Raw genomic sequence first — 22,280 nt, forward strand, 5'->3', positions numbered from 1 at the left:
GACACTTGGCTCGAAGATTACCGAGTGGCTGTACATATTGGCGGTGGCAATGATGAGGTGGCCATGAAGCATTTGCCTCTCATGTTAGAGGGCTCAGCCAGAGCGTGGCTAAATCAGTTGGCACCCAGCAGCATTTACACTTGGGAGGACCTCTCCCGAGTGTTTATCACAACCTTTGAAGGAACATGCAAGCGACCTGCAGGCCTTACAGAGTTGTGGTCTTCCGTGCAGAAGCCGAATGAAACTCTGAGGGAATACATCCAGAGGTGGATCACACTGCATCACTCGGTTGAGAATGTGCCAGACCATCAAGCAGTTTGTGCCTTCAAGGAAGGCGTTAAATACAGAGAGTTGAATCTGAAGTTCGGTCGAACTGGAGAGATGTCTCTGAATCGGATGATGGAGATTGCCACCAAGTACGCTAATGGTGAAGACGAGGACCGACTCCGGAGTGGCAAGCACAAGGCAGCCGCCCAAGAAACCGGAGGAAACTCCAGTCGGAAACAGAAGCGGAAGGCCGAGCCAGCCGCTCCTGGGGAGGCCCTGGCCGTAGCCCAGGGAAACTTCAAGGGAAAACCCAAGGGCACCTGGAAGCCCAAGAAAGTCAAGGATCAGGATGGAAACGATGTTTTGGATCTGCCATGTCACATCCACACCAAGAAAGATGAAGAGGGTAATTTCATTTACCCAAAGCATACCACTCGACAGTGCCGGCTCCTGATCCAGCAGTTTCAGGGCAAACAGTCCAAGGATAAGGAAAAAGAGTCGGACAGGGTCGAGGACAAGGAAGACAGTGACAATGGATACCCCCAAATCAATTCCACCCTGATGATTTTTGCTGATGTCGAAAGCAAAAGTCGACTGAAAGTCATTAACCGTGAGGTGAATATGGTTGCTCCGGCGACACCCAGTTATCTGAAGTGGTCTCAGACTGCCATCTCATTCGACCAGTCCGATCACCCTACGCACATTGCCACCCCTGGGAGGCAAGCTTTGGTGGTCGACCCAGTTGTCGAAGGCACTCGACTGACCAAAGTCCTGATGGATGGTGGCAGTGGCCTGAACATATTGTATGCTGAAACATTGAAAGGGATGGGCATTCCGATGTCCAGGCTCAGTGCCAGCAACATGAGCTTCCATGGAGTCATTCCTGGAAAGAAAGTCGAGTCACTCGGCCAGATTGCTCTCGACGTGGTTTTCGGTGATTCAAAGAATTACCACAGGGAAAAGTTGACATTTGAGGTTGTGGACTTCCAAAGTGCTTATCATGCTATTCTGGGCCGGCCAGCTTATGCACGCTTCATGGCTCGACCATGCTACGTATATCTCAAGTTGAAGATGCCCGGCCCCAGAGGTGTGATCACCGTTACCGGCAATCGGAAGAAAGCAGAAGAGTGTTTTCAGAAAGGATCGAAGATTGCTGACGCTCAGATGGCAGTTGTTGAGCTACAAGAGTACCAGAAGACTGCTGATCCGAGTGAACTGCTACGAGCCAAGAAGCCTGCTTCAGAATCTGCTCTTCAGTCGTCCGGTGAAACTAAGACAGCTCACATTCACCCGACCGACCCCGACGCTGCTCCGACTCACATCTCGACGACACTCGACTCCAAATAGGAAGAAGCGCTCATCCAGTTCCTCCGTGAGAACTGGGACGCCTTCGCATGGAAGCCTTCTGACATGCCTGGAGTTCCCAGGGGGCTGGCTGAGCACCGTCTACGAGTCGACCCGAAGTTCAAGCCCGTGAAAGAACATCTTCGACGGTCCGCCGTCCAGAAGAGGAAAGCTATTGGCGAGGAGGTGGCTCGGCTCTTAGCAGCAGAGTTCATCCGAGAGATCTACCACTCCGAGTGGCTCGCCAATGTTGTCATGGTCCCCAAGAAGGACAAGTCACTTCGCATGTGCATTGATTTCAAACATATCAATCGGGCCTGCCCGAAAGATCATTTTCCTCTCCCTCGCATCGACCAAATAGTCGACTCGACTGCGGGGTGCGAGAGATTGTCTTTTCTAGATGCCTATTCCGGGTACCATCAGATCTGTCTGTATGGACCCGACGAGATCAAAACAGCTTTCATCACTCCATTCGGATGCTTCTATTACGTCACCATGCCGTTCGGCCTCAAGAACGCCGGAGCCACGTTCATGAGAATGATTCAGAAGTGTCTACTCACTCAAATTAGTCAGAATGTGGAGGCATACATGGATGATATTGTGGTCAAGTCACGGAAAGGTTCCGACCTGCGGGCTGACCTTGCTGAAACCTTTGCCAACCTCAGGAGGTATGATATCAAGCTCAATCCGTCAAAGTGCATGTTCGGAGTTCCAGGTGGAAAGTTACTCGGTTTTCTCGTTTCCGAACGGGGGATCGATGCCAATCCTGAAAAAGTTGGCACCATACTCCGGATGAAGCGTCCTGTACGCGTGCACGATGTCCAAAAGCTTACAGGCTGCTTGGCCGCTCTAAGTCGATTCATTTCTCGTCTCGGTGAAAAGGTGTTGCCTCTTTACCGACTGATGAAGAAGTCTGACAAGTTCGAGTGGACTCCAGAAGCTGACGCAGCATTTGCAGAACTCAAAGCTCTGCTCTCCACCCAGCCGGTGCTTGCTGCCCCAATCAGCAAAGAGCCTCTGCTGCTTTACATTGCAGCCACAGGACAAGTTGTCAGTACAGTACTTACGGTCGAGCGGGAAGAAGAAGGAAAGGCCTTCAGAGTTCAGCGCCCAGTCTATTATCTGTCTGAAGTGTTGACCCCTTCAAAACAAAGATACCCTCACTACCAGAAGCTTGTATATGGGATCTACATGACCACGAAGAAGGTTGCACACTACTTCTCTGACCATTCCATTACAGCCGTCAGCGACGCTCCACTGTCAGAGGTCTTGCACAACAGAGATGCAACTGGTCGAGTGGCTAAGTGGGCGATTGAACTCCTCCCCCTAGATATCAAGTTTGAAGCAAAGAAGGCTATCAAGTCCCAAGCAATCGCAGATTTCATCGCAGAGTGGATTGAACAGCAACTTCCGACTCAAGTTCACTCGGAGCACTGGACCATGTTCTTCGATGGATCTAAGATGCTGAATGGTTCCGGTGCTGGGGTAGTTCTAGTCTCCCCCCGAGGAGATAAGCTCAGATATGTTCTCCAGATTCACTTCGATTCCTCCAATAATGAAGCAGAATATGAAGCACTTTTATACGGGTTGCGCATGGCCATTTCACCCGGCGTCCGTCGCCTCATGGTCTATGGCTACTCAGATTTGGTAGTTAATCAGGTGATGAAGGAGTGGGACGTCAGAAGTCCGGCTATGACTGGCTATTGCAACGCAGTGAGAAAGCTAGAAAAGAAATTCGAGGGGTTAGAGCTTCATCACATCCCCCGACTGAAAAATCAAGCAGTTGATGATCTGGCAAAGATAGGCTCCAAGAGAGAAGCCGTTCCCAGCAATGTGTTTCTGGAGCACATCCGCTCGCCGTCAGTCTAAGAGGATCCTTTCATAGAAGAAGCCCCGCAGCTGAAAAGTGCCACAGATCCGACTGAAGTCGAAGTTCCTGCTGTGGTCGACCTAATCATGGAAGTCTTGGCAATCACTCCCGACTGGACGATACCGTACATCGCGTATATCCTAAGGAAAGAACTCCCAGAGGACGAGGAAGAGGCTCGACAGATCGTCCACCGATCCAAGGCCTTCACAGTCATAAAGGGGCGGTTGTATAGAGAAAGCGCAACGGGAATTGGTCAGAAGTGCATAACACCAGAAGAGGGTCGGATAATCCTTGATGATATCCACTCGGGGACCTGTGGTCACCACGCGTCCTCTCGGACCATTGTGGCTAAAGCATACCGAGCGGGATTTTACTGGCCTAGAGCAAATGAGATGGCAAAAGAGATAGTCGACAAGTGTGGAGGGTGCCAGTTCTACTCCAACATGTCGCACAAGCCTGCATCAGCCCTGAAGACCATTCCACTCGTCTGGCCCTTTGCTGTCTGGGGACTAGACATGGATGGCCCACTGAGAACAGGCAGAAGTGGTTTCACTCATGTGCTTGTGGCAGTCGACAAGTTTACCAAATGGATTGAAGCTAAGCCTATTAAGAATCTTGATGCTTGCACTGCTATCAGTTTCGTCAGAGGGCTAACATTCAGATATGGAGTCCCGCATAGCATCATCACTGACAATGGGTCAAACTTCGATTCGGACAAGTTCAGAGCTTTTTGCGCCTCTCAAGGCACTCGAGTCGACTACGCATCGGTCGCCCATCCCCAGTCGAATGGACAAGCTGAAAGAGCAAATGGTCTGATTCTCAAAGGACTAAAGCCTCGACTGATGCGTGATCTCAAGCATGCGGCAGGTGCTTGGGTCGACGAGCTTCCGTCAGTTCTGTGGGGATTGAGGACCACCCCTAACCGGTCGACTGGAAGAACTCCATTCTTTCTGGTTTATGGAGCCGAAGCAGTTCTGCCAAGTGATCTTCTTCACAACGCACCCCGAGTCGAGCTTTACACCGAGGATGAAGCAGAACAGGCCCAGCAAGACGCAGTCGACCTCCTAGAAGAAGAGAGGGAGATGGCCATGATCAGATCGACCATTTATCAGCAAGACTTGCGTCGATTCCACGCCCGGAATGTGAAGAGCCCGAGCCTTCCAGGAAGGAGATTTGGTCCTCCGAGTGGATCAACAGAAACCGCACAAACTTGCTCCTACTTGGAAAGGCCCCTTCATCGTCACCAGAGTCCTCCACAATGGAGCATATCACCTCTACAATGTTGATCACCAGATCGACGAGCCACGAGCTTGGAATGCGGAACTACTCCGCCCATTTTACACTTGAGTTCTCCCTTGGACGGGATGTAATAAGAAAAAAAATTCCCGCAGTTCATTTTTATCAAAGACAAGAGTGTTCCAATAATTGCTGTCACTTTTGTTTGCGTGCGAAATCCCTCAGTGGGTGGCTTAGCTGCGAATCCGTTTCGCCTAAGTTTGAAAAAATCCTACCAAGTGGAGAGCGATCCTCCCACTCGGGGGCTTAGCTGCAGTCCAGCACTCGCCTAAGTTCTCTCACTTAGAGACTTAGCTGCAGTCCGGCACTCACCTAAGTTTGAAAAAATCCTACCGAGTGGAGAGCGATCCTCCCACTCGGGGGCTTAGCTGCAGTCCAGCACTCGCCTAAGTTCTCTCACTTAGAGACTTAGCTGCAGTCCGGCACTCGCCTAAGTTTGAAAAATCCTACCGAGTGGAGAGCGATCCTCCCACTCGGGGGCTTAGCTGCAGTCCAGCACTCGCCTAAGTTCTCTCACTTAGAGACTTAGCTGCAGTCCGGCACTCGCCTAAGTTTGAAAAATCCTACCGAGTGGAGAGCGATCCTCCCACTCGGGGGCTTAGCTGCAGTCCAATACTCGCCTAAGTTCTCTCACTTAGAGGCTTAGCTGCAGTCAAGCGCTCGCCTAAGTTCGAAAAAATCCTACCGAGTGGAGAGCAATCCTCCCACTCGGGGGCTTAGCTATAGTCCAGTACTCGCCTAAGTTCTCTCACTTAGAGGCTTAGCTGCAGTCAGGCACTCGCCTAAGTTTGAAAAAATCCTACCGAGTGGAGAGCAATCCTCCCACTCGGAGGCTTAGCTGCAGCCCAGTGCTCGCCTAAGTGTTTAAAAATCCTACCGAGTGAAGAACAAACCTCCCACTCAGGGGCTTAGCTGCAGTCCAGTACTCGCCTAAGTTCTCTCACTTAGAGGCTTAGCTGCAGTCAGACACTCGCCTAAGTTTGAAAAAATCCTACCGAGTGGAGAGCAAACCTCCCACTCGGGGCTTAGCTGCAACCCAGCACTCGCCTAAGCGTTTAAAAGTCCTACCGAGTGGAGAGCAAACCTCCCACTCGGAGGCTTAGCTGCAGCCCAGTGCTCGCCTAAGTGTTTAAAAATCCTACCGAGTGGAGAGCAAACCTCTCACTCGGAGGCTTAGCTACAACCCAGTGCTCGCCTAAGTACAAGACACAACCCAATCCGTGAGTCGACTGCTACCTTCCCCTTCGGAGCTGCGCCGCAAATACAAGGTTATTCCGAGTGAAGATCAAGATCCACTCGACGAATCAAACCATGAAGATATTCAACGATAAATCAAGATCAGATAAAGCCTAAAAGGTCCCAGACCTCAGATCAAAGTACTCAAGCCCTCGGCTCGGCGGAGTTTAACGACTACAAATCCACTCGGCATTCCGAGGCAAATTTAAAGTGAAGCATAGAAGTTTTTTTTCATTCCTCAGGAGGAGGACTGGAAGGGGCGACGAACTCGTCCAAGTCGATCCCATCTGCAATACGAGTGGCAGCAGCAATAAAAGTCTCCATGAAGTCCTGAAAGTTTTGCTTCCTGGTATTGGCAACTTGGATGGCGGCCAGCTTTTCTTCTCGCGCCTCCTTGCAATGGACGCGGACCAGAGACAGAGCGACATCAGCACCACATCTAGCAGAAGATTTCTTCCATTCCGCCACTCGACCCGGGACTTCATTCAGTCGGACCATCAGGGACTCGAGGTCGTTCTGAAGTGTCGTTCCGGGCCAGAGTGATGTGTCCATCCGCGACATCGCAGCCTTCAGCCGAGCAAGATAATCAACGACGCTGGTAACACGAGACTCCAGTCGGAGCATGTTCATAGCAGCCTCGTCCTTCACGAGAGAATTGGCGGGATCCAAGCCTGGCTCCACTCGACTGGTTTCCTCTTCGAAGCTCTGGCAGAATTCTGCAAACACGATTCAAGAATAAGACAGTGGCCGTACGCGGGCTCGGCAACTACAAGACAGCCGGGTTGGAATAATTACCTTCGAGCATGACGAACAGCTTCTTGGCGAGTCCTCCGAGATAAGCCTCCAGATCTTTTGCCTTCCCCGCCAGCTCGCCCGCCTTGTCGTGCAGAGCCATCTTCTCCTTCTTCAGTCGACTGGCATCTCGATTAGCTGTCTCGAGGGCAGTTTTCAGTCTGGAGTTCTCCTGTTCAAGAGCTCCGACCGAAGCCAATTTCTCTTCTGCGAGCTTCGTTTTGCTCGAGGCCTCCTTCTGTGCCTCTGCAAGGTCTTGGTCCTTCTTCTTCAGAGCTTCCTCCAGTTTATCTGCGGCGCGTCGAGTGGAACCAACATCAAGAATGGACAAGAAAGAAAAGCCACCCGTTAAGAATGGAGAACCTCACCAGCCATACCTTTTGCTTCTTCTTGCGCCTTCTTCAAATTCTCCTGAGCAAGCTTCAAGTTAAGGTTGAGCTGGATCTGCTGATTCTCCAACTCAGTATAGCGAGCTACAAGTTCGCAAGATTTCTGTAAAAAGAAAAATCAGTCGACAGACGTCCAAGATAAGTTGCTTCCGAGTAACTAAGAGACAATGATGACGTTTCTAAGACCACAGCCGAATCAAAAACATTCGACAGTAGTCTCGGGGACTACACCCAGTGGGTGCACTCAGCATGCCCCCACTGGTTCGACCAAAAAAAACAAAGAGAAAGAGAGAAAAAGTCGACTGCCCGCAGTCGACCGGATACAGTTCCACTCGACCTGGCCCGACCAAACCGAGTGAAGAAATACAGCTACAGCAACACAATGTAAAGACTACAGTCGACTGCCAGCAGTCCACCGTAGTCTCGGGGACTACACCCAATGGGTGCACTTAGCGTGCCCCCACTCGTCCAAGGATTGACAGACACACCCAGTGGGTGTACAGATACAGATACAAAAGATCTTCGGAAAAGAGACTCTTCAAACAGCATATCATAACAGACCAAGTGTTGAGTCGACTGACCTGGACGTTGCTCTGAAGAGCCAAACTCGCGTCATAGGCTGCTTGGCTGGCCTCCCGAGCCATCTTCACTTGCTCCATCATGATCCCCGCCTGGCGTATAGCCTCCTTTGCAGCAGCCGCTTGGTCCTCAGGGACGGGATACGCAGCAAAAAGCGAAGGTGGATCCGCAGTCGACGCCGAAGGCCGCACGCTCGTCAGAGGAATGGCGAAAGTCACAGAAGCCCGAGTGGTGTCACCACCATCCCGAGCCATGGCCTCAGACGCCGAAGCAGGTTGGGGGGTCTTGCCAGCCGACGATCTCTTGTTCCTCCTCATTCTCAGCGGTTCGTTGTCATCGTCATCCGGAAGGTCGATAACATGAGGAGGGGCTGCAAGAGAAACATTCAATCGACCAGAGTTGCAATAAATGATCAGTCGACTCAAAGCAGAACGTCAGTAATCGTACCAGGGTTGGAGGTAACAGCATCCTCCATCTCTTGGTCGTCGTCCTTGGCGGAGACCTCAGAAGTAGCAACGCTGCAAATCTCGAAAGTCAGTCAGTTGGCTCAATGAATCGACCAAGGATCTGTCCATGGTCGACGAAGGAAAGCAAGTTTTATTATTACCCGGAAATGGTAGGGACAGCTATCTTCATCTTAGGCAGAGCCTTGGGCGGCTTGGACAGCGTCGTGCGTGGGTGCTTGGGAACCTTCCCAGTCGGTGTAGGAGAAGAGGTCCGAGGGCGTTTCAATGACTGCCCAACAGAAGCAGTCGCCTTGCCACGTTCCCGCGCTGGGTCGTGTGTGTGCTTGGACCGCCCCTCTGGGCGAGGGGGTTCGACCTCCTCCTCCTCCTCTTCGCTGGAGTCGACGTTGACGTCTCCCTCTCCTTCACCGTCGAACTCCCACTCGCCTTGGTCGTCCCCACTCTCACCTCCGCTCGCCTCCCCTTCCTCAGTTGGCTCCTGAGCCCCGTCGGGCGTCGAGTACATCTCGGTGGTCGCCTGGAAAAAAATAGACAAGACGAAAGTCAATCGACCAACTCAAAGAAGACCAATGCAGAAAACAAGATTTCAGTCGGGAGCATAAAGACATACCTGGTCCACTTCATACGAGTTGTCGAGTGGAGTTACCCTCCTGGCTCCTCGGGGGTTGTCTTTGTTCCCCGTGATGCTCGACAGCCACCCTCCAGCATCTCGTTGGTGACCTCCTCCGGGTGGATCCGAGTGGTGTCATCGAGACCCGAGTACAACCACATCGGGTGGTCACGAGCCTGGAGCGGTTGGATGCGCCTCTGGAGGAAGACCTCCAGCAGGTCCATCCCAGTCACACCCTTACGGACAAGCTCAACCACTCGACCGGCCAACACTTTGACTTGGGCCCTTTCCTCCGGCGTCACTTTCAGAGAAGCGGGTTTCTCAGCTCGGTCGAGGGAGAAAGGAGGAAGACCAGTCGACTGTCCTGGGGTCGCCTGGTCCTGACAGTAGAACCAGGTCGCCTGCCAACCATGGACCGACTTCGGGAAAGTAATGGATGGAAAACGGCTCTTCCCCCTCGTCTGGATCGCCAAGCCCCCGCACAACTGGATCACCTGCGTCCTCTCATCACTCGACTTGACCTTCTTGACCGATTGAGAACGGCAGGTAAAGATGTGCTTGAAAAGTCCCCAATGGGGGCGGCAACCCAAGAAAGCCTCACACATGGAAATGAAAGCGGCAAGGTATACAATGGAGTTGGGAGTAAAGTGGTGGAGCTGCGCTCCGAAGAAGTTCAAGAAGCTCCGGAAAAAAGGATGGGGCGACAGAGAAAACCCTCGGTCGATGTGGGTGGCTAGGAGCACGCACTCACCGTCGCGGGGTTGAGGCTCGATCTCTCCCCCCGGAAGACGCGCGGCTTCGTGGGGAATGACCCCCCCCTCGACCATGTCGTCGAGATCCTCTTGCCGGAGCACCGACGGCATCCAGTCGCCCTGGATCCAACCTTTGGGCAGAGCGGTCCTAGAGGAAGATCCGCCCCGAGCAGACCTCTTCCCTTTCCCCGCCGCCGCCGCCTTCTTCGCGCGCTCCAGAGCGGAGGTCTTGCCCTTCGTCATCGTCGCCGGCGAGGTCTCGCACGGGCCTGCTGCGCTGGGGCGAGAACGGAGGTGGCGGAAGGACTTGCGAAGGGAGAGAGGAAGAAGAAAGGAGGAGAAGAGAGCGCACTGCTTGAAAACCCCGAGCCGGCGATTTATAAGGGGCCGCTCCCGAGTGGCTGACTGGTAGGCCCAAACTATCCAGTCAAATCCCGCAGCGGACGCGCGCGCAGTACGTGGCGAAAAAGGCGACGCGGGGATCGAGGAGCTTCCGCTTTATCGCTTCCGATTACTGCGGCCGCTCCCGTCCCGTGCGCTTCTCAAAATCCGAAATCCCATGACATCCGCGGGCTGCAGAACAACTTGTCAAAACGGAAGACCCCGCCCGCGCCGACGCTCGGTATGTCGCAAATAAAGAAATTCACTCGACAAAAGGCCTGGAATGGATCAAGGCGACTGAAAAAGGTTGGCAACGTCATCCGTGACGATTGACCCAAAACGAGGCGCTCACGTAGCCCAAAGAATCAGTCGGAAAGATCTCCAACTCTTTCCCCACTCTAACCTCGATCCATTCGGGGGCTAATGATGAAGCCATGTACCTAGGGTAGGGGCACGGACCTGTCCAAGGAGTCCTACCCTAGGACATCCCTAGGAGAAGTCACCTTTCAATCGACTTGAAGGTATCCCACTCGACGGATTCAAGACACTCAACCAGAAAGCTATCACTCGACCATGAAGCCAACCACTCGACCGCCAGGAGACCTGTAGTCACTCCGCAGGCAAACGGTCAGCTGTTAAGTAGTCTTTATGGTCATTATAGCACTTTATTAGGGGCGTTACCAGTAACGCCCAACCTTAAATGTACCTTAAACCCTGCATTACTGAGGGCAGGAGGGGGCCGGCGAACTCTATATAAGCCACCCCCCTCCTCAGTATGAAGGGTTCGCACCCCAGTTACTCACACGCCAGTAATCCAATCGACCGCCTCCGGGCACCGAGACGTAGGGCTGTTACTTCCTCCGCGAAGGGCCTGAACTCGTACATCTTGGTGTGTTTACAACTTCCCAATAGCTGAGATCTAACCTCTCCATACATACCCCCTTACATCACTGTTAGAGGTAGAACCACGACAAGGGCTAGAGGGGTGTCCAGGGTATTTTTGCCAATCACAGTGAGAGGGCTAGAGGGGTGTTTTTATTCTTCAAATTCAAATTCGTTCGGTGGTGGTACAAATACAAATCCAAATCCAAAAGGAGTCCAAAATATGAGAGCAATTTAGCAGGGTGGGACAGGCACGGACTCGTCGGCGGTAGCAGGCCTGCCCGGCCACGCACGCACACGCACGCGCGCTCTACTTTGTCCGACGGCCCACCCCACCCCCACCCCCACCCCTACCCCCGCATCCCTCCCTGATCCAATCCCGCCTCCAGCCGCCGCCGCCGCGCCCCGCAGGAGACAAGAGAAAACCCTAACCCATCTCCGCTCCCCCCTCCTCTCCCATCTCCGACCGCGCTGCCGCCGCCTCTCCGCCCACTCCGGCCTCCGCCGCACTCCCCGAACCGCTGCTCGGGGATGGAGAACCCCGACGGGCAAGCGGGAGCCGACGCGGGGCTTCCCCCGCCCCCACCGCCGCCCCTGGACGCCGCGGGGGCGGGTCTGGGCAGCGACCCGGCCGAGGTGCTCCCACCGCCACCCCCGCATCTCCCGGGCGACGCCCCGTACGACGCGGCGCAGGGGGCCGACGGATCCGCGTACCCGGCCGAGCACGCCGCGCTGAACGGGACCTCCGGCGACGCGGCGGGCTACCAGGCCGCGGGGGCCACGGAGAACGGCGCCGCCGCCGACGAGATGGCCGACCCCATGGTGCCCGAGCAGTCGTACGAGGATGGTAATGCCGCCCGGGCGGAAGCCTTCTCCATCTTGTTCCATTGCCTGCCTGCTATTTTGTTAATGCTGATATATGTTTGTTGCTTGCTCTTCCGCAGCCGTGGGTTCTGCTGAAGAGGCTAGGTTATGGGACGTTGTCACCGCGGACTGCCTGGACTTTGATGCTTGGACCGCGCTTATTGAGGAGACGGAGAGGATTGCGGAGGTGAAATTGAAACTGTTGCCTTACCATGCAATGCATCATTCTCTCTTTTGCAACTTGATGTATGTATGTGTTAAGATTTTCAGTAGCTTATCCTTGTTCGGTTCCCACATGTGTTAGATATTTGTTAGGTTATATGCCATTGATCTGTATTTTGTGGACCACGAAGTTCTGTCAATCTTTGCTATGCATGGATGGTCACTTGCTCCCTTGTTTTGGTTAGCACATTTGTTTTCAACATTCTTCATCGGCCTTGTTCCCTGTAGTAGTTTCATCATTGTTCTACTGCCATCCTGTCAAATTTTCCTTATTTGTGTTTCAGTGAACAACACTAGAGACAATTTTAATCTGTCTGACTAATAAAAGTAGAATGGATTTTTAATGATAAACAAGTTTATGCTAATGCCACATTATTTGTATGTTCCTGCTCAGAGCAACATATTGAAGATACGGAAAGTGTATGATGCCTTCCTTGCGGAGTTCCCTCTCTGCTTTGGCTATTGGAAGAAATATGCAGATCATGAGGGCCGTCTAGATGGTGTTAATAAGGTGTTTGAGGTGTATGAACGCGCAGTTCTTGCAGTTACTTATTCAGTGGACATATGGTGTAATTATTGTCAGTTTGCGATTTCAACATACAATGACCCAGATGTCATCAGAAGGTAGCAATTGAATACCCAAACTATTCTGATGAAGTTATTAACTTCTTATTGTGTCTTGACTTTTGTTAACTACTGCATTTTAGGCTGTATATATACAGGAATACATGACGGGAAGTGATTTTACAATACTTAGCACCTGAACAGGAATGCTTGATGAAATGCTTTATAATATAGCACTGTATTTCCGCAGTCCTTGTGGCAGTGTAGGCCATGGAACTGTTGCATATATTCAAATTTTGGTTTAGGCACTGTGTTCTTTGACTCCATGCATGTATCTTATTAGTTGTAATGACTAATCTTTCTCCATGAAGTACATCTGTTTGACCTTTTTTCTTTTTGTAGCAGCTATAATCTGCACTCCCTTCATCTGGGTTTGCAGGGTGTGCGCAGATTTTTAGGTCCTCAACGTTCTATATGCCACCGGAAGTATATGTCTAGAAAGTTCATTCGAATAGAAATCGAGTGACATGCTTTTGGTGGCATATACACATGTTTCGTTAGTCAAATTGTCCAGGACGTAAAAAAATCCGCTCATGCCTGATAAACCTGGATAGAGGGAGTATAAGTATTTTCATATAGCCAATATTTAGTCATTTAATGCATTAACTAAGTAGCCAATTTGGAGATCACATGTTTGTGCTATACAAAGTACTTAAGTTTAGAACATATCTATCAAGAAAGATACATCCCTCCTTCGATGCAAATGTAGCTTTCACTGTTTGATCGTACAAGCCATCATTCATTTAGTGTTTCTGGAACTAGCTAATGTATTCTTTGTCTGGGGTTTGATCATTTCATTCTTTCATCAGTAACTAATCCCATTGTTTTTTTCCACAGACTGTTTGATCGGGGTTTGGCATATGTTGGAACAGATTATCGTTCCAATACTTTGTGGGATGAGTACATCAAGTATGAGGAATCACTTCAAGCATGGAGTCATCTAGCTGTGGTATACACAAGAATATTAGAGCACCCTATACAGCAGCTTGATCGGTACTTTAATTGGTGAGTCATTGACATTATTTATGCATTTAAGTACTTGAGTATGTTTTCTTGTCTGTTGCCACTTCTATTTATATTATGACTCGTCTACTACCTCGTCCTACTTAATGGGATGTGCTGATTGGTGGATTAAAAATTCAACGAACACAACCATCGGTATACTATTTCTTAATCCATCTGGGATTTTAACTTGCAATTTTAACTAAGCTCTTAATTATATGACAATATTAGGGAAGGGAACATAAAATATGTGTTTTCTTCCGAGTCTAATTGTTAACTACTATTTTTGCTCAGCTTGAAGGAGTTGACTGCAACACGGAGCCTGTCAGAAATACTTACTGCTGAGGAAACTTCTATGTATTGTCTTACTGTTGAGAATAGTGCTGCGGTACTTGATGGAGAGGCACATCCTAATGATGTAGAAAAAACTGCAGAGCCTGAAGTTTCATCTTCAACAGAAGCAGAGGACAAGGCAAAATATATTTCCATTAGAGAAGAGTTGTATACGAAGGCCAAAGAGTATGAATCTAAGATTAGTAGTTTTGAGCATGCTATTAGAAGACCATACTTTCATGTCAAGCCTCTTGACAAACCAGAGCTTGAAAATTGGCACAGCTATCTTGATTTTATCGAGAGGGAAGAAGACATTAATAAGGTATGCTATTTTAGTTCCATCAGTCATCACATCTTCGTTTAGTAGATTTCCTGCAATGCTTGGAATCTTTCAACTTACAGTCTAGTCTTATTGGCTTCATTATATGCTTTAACGGCTAGTATTTGGACGAAGCTTCCTTTGTAATGGGATATTGAACTGAGGATAGAGCGTGGACATAATGTTTGGTTTCGATGAGGCTAAGTACTCCAAACTTTCATTTGTCAGTGGCCGTTCTGGGTTAATGATATTTGGTACCAAATATCAGTTGTTTGAATTTTGAATCTCATATATGCAGGTATTTGCTTAATGCTCACCTTCTTAACCATCTATCTATCGAGCAAGGATGGTCCCTCCTTTCTTTTGGAGGGGCCAACCTAATCAGCTAATGGAGTAACCTGTGTGAACTTCTCTTTTTTGTTGTCATTATCATAGTTCTTTTGTGCTTTATATTCATTTTTCTTTCTTCTTCTTGTCTATTTTCTGATGGTACACAATACTGTTTCAGGTTATCAAGTTATACGAAAGATGTGTTATTGCTTGTGCTAGCTATTCAGAATTCTGGATCCGCTATGTGCAATGCATGGAGGATAGACAAAGCCTAGAACTGGCAAACAATGCTCTTGCTCGTGCCACTCATGTGTTTGTCAAGGTATTATTGATAATATTATTTGTTGCCATCTATACTCAGTAACAATGTAATGTCACTCTTTAACCATCTCCATCTTTTCCTCCCGTGTGATTCATGCTTCATAGTGCGTAACTGTAGTCATATGTACATCAACCTGTGAACTCGTGAGCGTGGATCCAACCAAACTTCTGTCTCCCTATTCATGGCATTGTTTTCACTGCCACATACCATCTTGCTTTCGTACCTACTTTGAGTTTATTTTCCATGTAGACTTGTTGAGAAAAACATGGGATCTTTGTAACTAGCTTAATTGGATTGTAGGTTGTTCAGATATGTATTTTTACTGTCCTAAAAATAATTTTACCCTTAACTGATAAATTATGAATGATGTTATTTGAGCAGACTTGCCTTTTGAGATCTCATTTGATATTGATGCGTTTAGAAATCAATATGAAAAATTATAATTTTTGTCATGATCACTATCAGCTACCAATTTGCCACTGGTCCATGATAACCAGCGTATTTACTGTTATTTCTTAGGCTGCATAACTATGTATTGCCTATAGAATAGTTTCCTGATAGCTACATTCCTATTATTTTAAACAGAAGCAGACAGAGATCCATCTGTTCAGTGCAAGATTCAAGGAGCTTACTGGTGATACTGATGGAGCACGTGCAGAGTATCAACATCTCCACTCAGTGTTATATCCTGGCCTCCTCGAAGCCATTGTGAAGCATGCTAATATGGAGCACCGGCTGGTATCTCTTCATCAAACAAAAACTACTCTTTGTTTCCTTTTTTGTCTTTTGTTTAAGTGTTCATTGATCTTATTTCCTTCCAGGGAGATAAGGAATCTGCTTGTTTAGTCTATGAGAAAGCCATTGCTGCTGAAAAGGAGAAGGAGCAGAGCCAGCTTTTACCAATGCTACTGATCCAGTACTCACGTTTCTTATATATGGTAGGTGTTTGTTGAAACTTTGAGATCATGTTTGCATTAATATTTAATCATAATTATATATGCTTGTCTAACTTTTGCCATTTGAACATCTGACAATTTTGATTGATATTAGCAGATTTTAAATGGTGTAAAGAACCACCCTTCTTGCAGTTGTTTAAGCATGGTCCTACCAATTAAAAAAATGACAATATTTGGCATATGCTGAACATTCTGGAGGCTCTTATTTTGTCTGTTCTTCTAGGGAACAACATTTCTTTCATTGAATTAGTAGCTTGTTGAACTTGTTTGGTTTTTTATTTTGAGTTTTATCTTGTTTATTGTGTATCTCTTTGTTTTGGTTTGTGGGATTTGATGTATTCTCCAAAATGTGCAGGTCGGTGACTTGGAAAAGGCAAGGGAGATCTCAGGTGGACTGCATGGGCTAGCTAACCTTACTAAACCAGTTCTTGAGGTTACAGCTTATGAATTCTATCCGAAATATTTCAGTTTGCCACCTATATTTTTCTGGCCATACCCTCTTTGGCCCCAACTAATCTGGGTACTGTTCATTATTATCTTTTGCAGGCTGTCATCTTTCTTGAGTCGATCTTTCAGTCTGAGAAGCGTATTGATTTGTTAGAATCACTGGTGGAGAAGTTTCTTACAGCTGAACAGACTCAAGGGGAGCTGGCAAGCTTAAGTGACAAAGAAGAATTATCTTCCATATATTTAGAGGTAATGCTTAAAGAGAGCGACTATGGTACATCTTTGCGTAATATACTTTACATACACTTTTGTGAGCATCTGTTTCACCCTGGACATGGGAGTTGTGGGGAGAAGAAATTTTTGAGGGGAAAGAATGTGGTTAATGCCCTTTTGTACTACCTCCATCTCAGTGAATAAGTCATTCGCGTAGTTCTAGGTCGACGATTTAACTATCTAAATATGTATTATATGTGACAAAAATATATATTTAGAAACTACATTCGTGTAGAAATCTAGTGATATACTTTTCATGACATATAACACATATTTAATTCCTCAAATCGATGACCTAGAACTACACGAATGACTTATTCACCTAGACGGAGGTAGTACCTAAAAGTTGCATGTGCCATAACAGTCTACACTTGTACAGTTGTACTGATACATTTGCAAATTGTCTTCAGTTTTTGGATACGTTTGGGGATGTACAGTCAATCAAGAAGGCTACAACTCGACATACTATTCTCTTTTCACGTAAAAGGAGCACTCTGCCATCAAAGAAACGAAGAGCAGATGATGCTGTCATGTCCGGTAGAGATAAAATGGCCAAAACCGGAGATGGCACCCAACCAGGCATGGGAACTGATCCAAATGCTCATAATCCTGCAGTTTGGCCTGCGACTTCTGAAGCATCAGTGCAGCAATGGGGGGCTGCTTACGCACAGCAGGTTTTGCTTATCTTCACGCTTCACTATTTTATATGCATTAGTTTGTCCATGAATAAGAGAAGTGAGATGTTGATTTGCCCAAGCTAGAATATCTAGTCCTCTACAAATCATCCCAATTATGGGCTGGTGGTTATTGATCATTGTTTGGCTTTTAGTTCTATTTCTCTTCCCAAACGTGGAGCCCTTGACCATGTGGTCAACGTGAAAAGCAGTTGATTTCTGCAACTATTTTCTCTGGCCTGCTTCTATTGTTTAGATTAGATGTCCTTATTATTTGGTCAATCTTGTGGTTCATTCCTATGCTATGTTTTTTATTGCATCTTTGAATTTTCATTATAGAGAATTGTTATTGTTACCTTTTCATCTATGATTTGTAGCTGTAGTCATTTCTCCAGTAATGTGCCTGCTTTTGTATTTAACTTCCTGTGCACTGCAGGCTGCTTATCCTGCATATGGAGCTTACGACTACAGCCAACAAATGCCCCAATCTGCTCCTCAAGCAGCCGCTTATGGTGCCTATCCTCCCACATACCCTGCCCAGGTAGTGATTCTGGTTTCCACCTAAATCTGCAAGATGCTTCTCGATATTAACTATGCTTAGTACATGCAACTGTATTTTTGCACATAGTCGGGTTGAAATTATGTTCTTTTTTTGGATCAATCCTTCAATGGATACCCTCCACTCTAACCTTGCATGCGACTCTACTTCTTCAGTCGGAAGAGATGGCGTACTATATGAATCTGTTGTCAGGACAGTTTATTTATTTCAATCAGTTGTGGATTAGTCACACAGTTGACCTGCAGATAACACCAAATCTGCTACCACCCACAGATATCAACAATCTTGGATGCACAATGTTCATTTTGTGGTTTCATGATAGACTGCTAGCGTTCTGTTCTAAATGGAGTTTTACTCCCCACTTTTCGACATGATTGTTTAAACTTATGGGTAACTGGGTATTTGACTATACATAGTTCACAATTGCCTCTTGCATCTTCTCTAGTGGAGTATTTCCTCCGTCCACTATTGTATAAGATGCTTTGAATATTTCAATATGGATTACATACGGACTGAAATGAGTGTAACACACTAAAACATGTCTACATCTGATTTGGGGAAAAGTTAAAACATCTTATAGTAGTGAACGGAGGGAGTAGTATTTTCTCTGTCATCAGTTTTTAATCTGGTTAATGAAATGAAATCCAACTGATGGCGACCATAAATATTGCAGGCCTACCCGCAGCAGAGCTACGCACAACCTGCAGCGATGCCCGTGGCAGCAGCAGTGCCCACCCCCGCACAGGCGCCGGCACCTGCAGCAGCTTACCCTCAGCAACCTGCCGTGGCTGCCGCCCCCCAAGCTTACTATGGCGGTGCCGCCACGTACTACTGATTTCTAGATTGGTGCGCACACTAAGGGGCGGGTGTTCTCAACGCATGGGCATGTGTACCTACGTAGCTGCCTTACATAGCTGTGACCCCCCTTGGGTATCGTGTATGCATTGGCAGGAAGTTTTTTTGGCAGCAGCAGGCCAAAGAAGAAGGCAAGACCCTTTTTGTTTGTTGAGGTGTAACTAGTTATTCAGTGCTTTTTGCAGCAGCAGCAGCACTTGTAATGCGTCCAGATCTAAGATCTGTATAGGATCTTTCTTCGTCCATTGCTTGCACCATGCATGTTTCTAGAATTATCTTTCGTTTTTCTGTGTTATTACTTTGTTTAACTGATGAGATGACTTGTGAGTTGCGATAGTATGGCTGTAGCGGGCTATCTCAGCAAGTGGAATCTGCACTTCAGCTGGCGGCTGTGTGTGTATTTAGGACCACGTGTATTGTACTCCTTCCCTTCCTAAATATTTGTCTTTCTAGAGATTTTGATTATATACGGAGCAAAATGAGTGAGTCTATACTTTAAAATATGTCTATATATCCGTATGTGGTAGTCCATTTAGAATCTCTAAAAAGACAAATATGTAGGAATGGAGGGAGTATGTATTAGTGTAGGGCGCGGGGTTGATCTTTGTAGTGTAGGCAGAGCCACTGTTGAAATCTCCTAGCAGCTCTGTGATGGCCCTGGCGTTGAGGTTCTGAAGCGCCCTGGTGATGGGTGTTGCCTGCTCTGTGGGCCTGAAGAAAATTCGAACCATATCTTCTTCATCTGTGTCTCTGCGCAGTTCCTATGAAGCTGTTTTCGTGAGATTGTGGGTGGAAGCTGGGATCATACCAATTTCCCCGCTTTCTTTGCCAAACTCCAGGCGACCCCCCCCCCCCCCCCCCCCCCCCCATGTTGCGCCACATTAGGTGGCTGACCATTGGGGTCCTAGCCTGGACGTTGTGGATTGTTAGGAATGAACTTATGATTCAGCATATGCCTCTTCGTCGTGCTACTGACGCTTTGTTCAAATGGTTTGATTACTTGCAGTTTTGGCGGCCGCTTAGCCACCTCAGGGAGAGCACAACTTCGCGCGATGGCTCTCCGGATGGCCCCGCCACTACCGCCTGAGCTAGATTAGGCTGTCTTTGACGCCGCCGCCGTTTGTTGGTCCTTCGCGCGGTGGCGTTGGGTGTGTGTTTGGATGATACATTGTGACTTTATGCTCGATGGTTGCTTTATTTATAAAGCGAGACAAAAGCCTTTTTTGGTAAATCTCCTAGCAGCCATAGAGCCCTGTAGAGCTAATGTCTTTCCAGCCCGTTTTGCTCCCACAAAATTGCAGGCTGCGTTACGGCACCAGCCAACCCTCCAATTTTGTTGCTTGTATTTTGTGACTTAGGGCTGGATTGATGCAGTATGCTGTGTTTGGTTGCACACAATCAGCCGATGTGGTTATCTTTACCCCCAATGTGGTTTGATTACCAGCTAGCGCCCTAACCACTGCATATGTTACATGTTACTCCCTCTGTAAACTAATATAAGAGCTCTTAAATCACTAATAATGTAATGATCTAAACACTGATATTTCTTTATGGAAGGAGCACATACCAGATAACAGCAAGACCACAATTATGACGAATTGGGTGATGATTATGAAGTTCTCAGCCCACTTAACCTGATTTGGCCCACACAGTTGCCTACTCGATGACTACTCTTCTCTTTGACTACAAACATGGAGTCAATGATCCTATGCATCATTTCTTGTCTCGAACTATATAGCAGCTCTTGTTATAACCGTTCGCTTGTTCATCACATTTCTACCATGAACTAGACTTCTAGAACCCTCCTTGAGTACCACTTCATTTACCAAAACCGAAGAACAATTTTCCACAAGCAGGACACAGGTTGACAAGAACATATAAAAGAAGAACCGTGTATTGGGATAAGTAGAAGCATATTACTAATTTGTGTGACAACAGAGAGTTCGAGACAACTGTGTATTGGGATAAGTAGAAGCATACTACTAATTTGGGAACCGTGTTTTGGGATAAGTAGACGATGTGACTCACTCTGGATTTGCAAATGGAAATTAAGTGATTTGTACTCCCTGATCGATCCAACAAAATCCAACATTCACTCAACTTAGAGCAGCTCTAGCAGAGTTGCTCTATTGGGTTGATCGTCATAATAACCAGTATTATGAAGATAAGATTTTGGCCAAAAAATGCACTCTAACAGAGTGACCATCTTAATAGGGATCGCCATAAATTATGAAGCGGCCCCCAAATTTAGTCTCTCAATCGTCGTATATGGCATCTCGTGGTTGCCTTTTGGAGTGCACTCTATATGGCAGTATCATGTAGATTGCATGTGGTGCCAAGAAAACTTCAAATGACATTCCACCCCAAGTGGGATGGCAGAGAGGTTGAGGAAAAGGGATGCCCCATTGGTGAGTGGGTCCCACGACTACAAGATAGCAAATATGGTGGCTCCGTGTTTGTGCATTGCCTCGACATCATCTATATTCATATGAAGGCTGCCAGTATGGTGGCTCATCAACAGTTTTTTTACAGGTGCATCAACAATTGGTTAATTTCTTCACTCCTATATAATGAGTTATGCAGGAAAGGATTGATAGTTATTCCCTCCGATCCATAATAAGTGTATTATGGATCTGAGCGAGTAGTTAATTCTTCTCTCCTAGTACAAGCTACAGAACAAAGGATTATTGACATCATTTAAGGAAATATAGTATATCCATCCTTATCCTCCTAACACCAAACTCAAAATAATATGCTCAAGGTGAAATTATCAAGTGCTTAGAGCAACTCTAGCGGAGTTGCCATATTTGCAGACTCCATATTCATATGGAGCGCACTTCATATGGATTATGGAGGCCGTCGAGACACAACGCAAAATTAGAATCACCATGCATCCATAATTGTGAGACTCACTCATTAATGGAACATTCCTTTCCCTAACTTCCCCGCCATCCCGTGTGAGGTGGAGGGCCTCCTGAAATTTTCTTACAGCCAGACGGAACTGCCATATGGAGCGCGCTCGAAAAGGCAACCCCGAGACACCATATATGGTGACTACGAGAAAAAATACGGAGGGCGCTCCATAAATTATGATGATCCTCGACAAGATGGTGACTCTTCTAGAGTGTTTTTGCCAAAATTATCATAATAGCAGTTATTTTGGTGACCGGGCATATATGATGACTCTGATAGAGTTTCTCTTACACACAAGCATATACTACACACACCTTCAATGTATGAAATGAAACCGCATGTACTTACATGCACATATGAACGACTGTCGTTAACAGTCAAACAACTACAACAACTCATTCATCACCACACAACATCGATCGTACAAGCCGCGAGACGCTTCTTGAATATCGTACAGATATAACCATTAGTCGATCATCGATCCACAGAATGAGGGCGAGGAACCATAGATGTAGTCATGGCCAGAGGCAAAGCCAGGAAAGTTTTTTAGTGAGTGCACTCAGGATTTGAGTATGAACTAGCTATTGTACAATCTCAGACTATCTCACAATAAGACTATAGACACCGGTGGAGCTATGTGTATGGGGGGAGGGGATTGGCCCCACCCTTGGTAAGAAGTATGAAGTTGAGGAAATTTGGTGGGCTTCTACGGATTGTTTATT

General features: G+C 47.5%; 1 protein-coding gene across 1 annotated transcript; it reads left to right on the plus strand.

Moving 5' to 3' along the window:
- The first annotated feature begins 11,221 nt into the window (after positions 1–11,221).
- Positions 11,222–18,940, plus strand: LOC125517405 (pre-mRNA-processing factor 39-1). Its single transcript, XM_048682600.2, has 13 exons — positions 11,222–11,712; positions 11,810–11,916; positions 12,346–12,575; positions 13,413–13,580; positions 13,872–14,232; positions 14,738–14,881; positions 15,467–15,619; positions 15,703–15,819; positions 16,193–16,270; positions 16,384–16,533; positions 16,968–17,231; positions 17,668–17,772; positions 18,464–18,940. Exons 1-13 carry the CDS (start codon positions 11,397–11,399, stop codon positions 18,623–18,625), a joined length of 2,355 nt encoding a protein of 784 aa, XP_048538557.1. The 5' UTR covers positions 11,222–11,396; the 3' UTR covers positions 18,626–18,940.
- The last annotated feature ends 3,340 nt before the right edge of the window (positions 18,941–22,280 follow it).

Source organism: Triticum urartu, chromosome 6A (assembly GCF_056163025.1).
Source record: "Triticum urartu cultivar PI428250 chromosome 6A, HENAU_Tu73, whole genome shotgun sequence".
NCBI lineage: Eukaryota > Viridiplantae > Streptophyta > Magnoliopsida > Poales > Poaceae > Triticum > Triticum urartu.

Excerpts from the sequence above, each read along its gene's own strand:
- LOC125517405 (XM_048682600.2), top strand. The coding sequence starts at position 11,397 with ATGGAGAACCCCGACGGGCAAGCGGGAGCCGACGCGGGGCTTCCCCCG. Across the intron at positions 14,233-14,737 it reads GGGAAGAAGACATTAATAAG|GTTATCAAGTTATACGAAAG; the intron begins GTATGCTATTTT and ends ATACTGTTTCAG. Across the intron at positions 17,232-17,667 it reads GGGCTGCTTACGCACAGCAG|GCTGCTTATCCTGCATATGG; the intron begins GTTTTGCTTATC and ends TGTGCACTGCAG.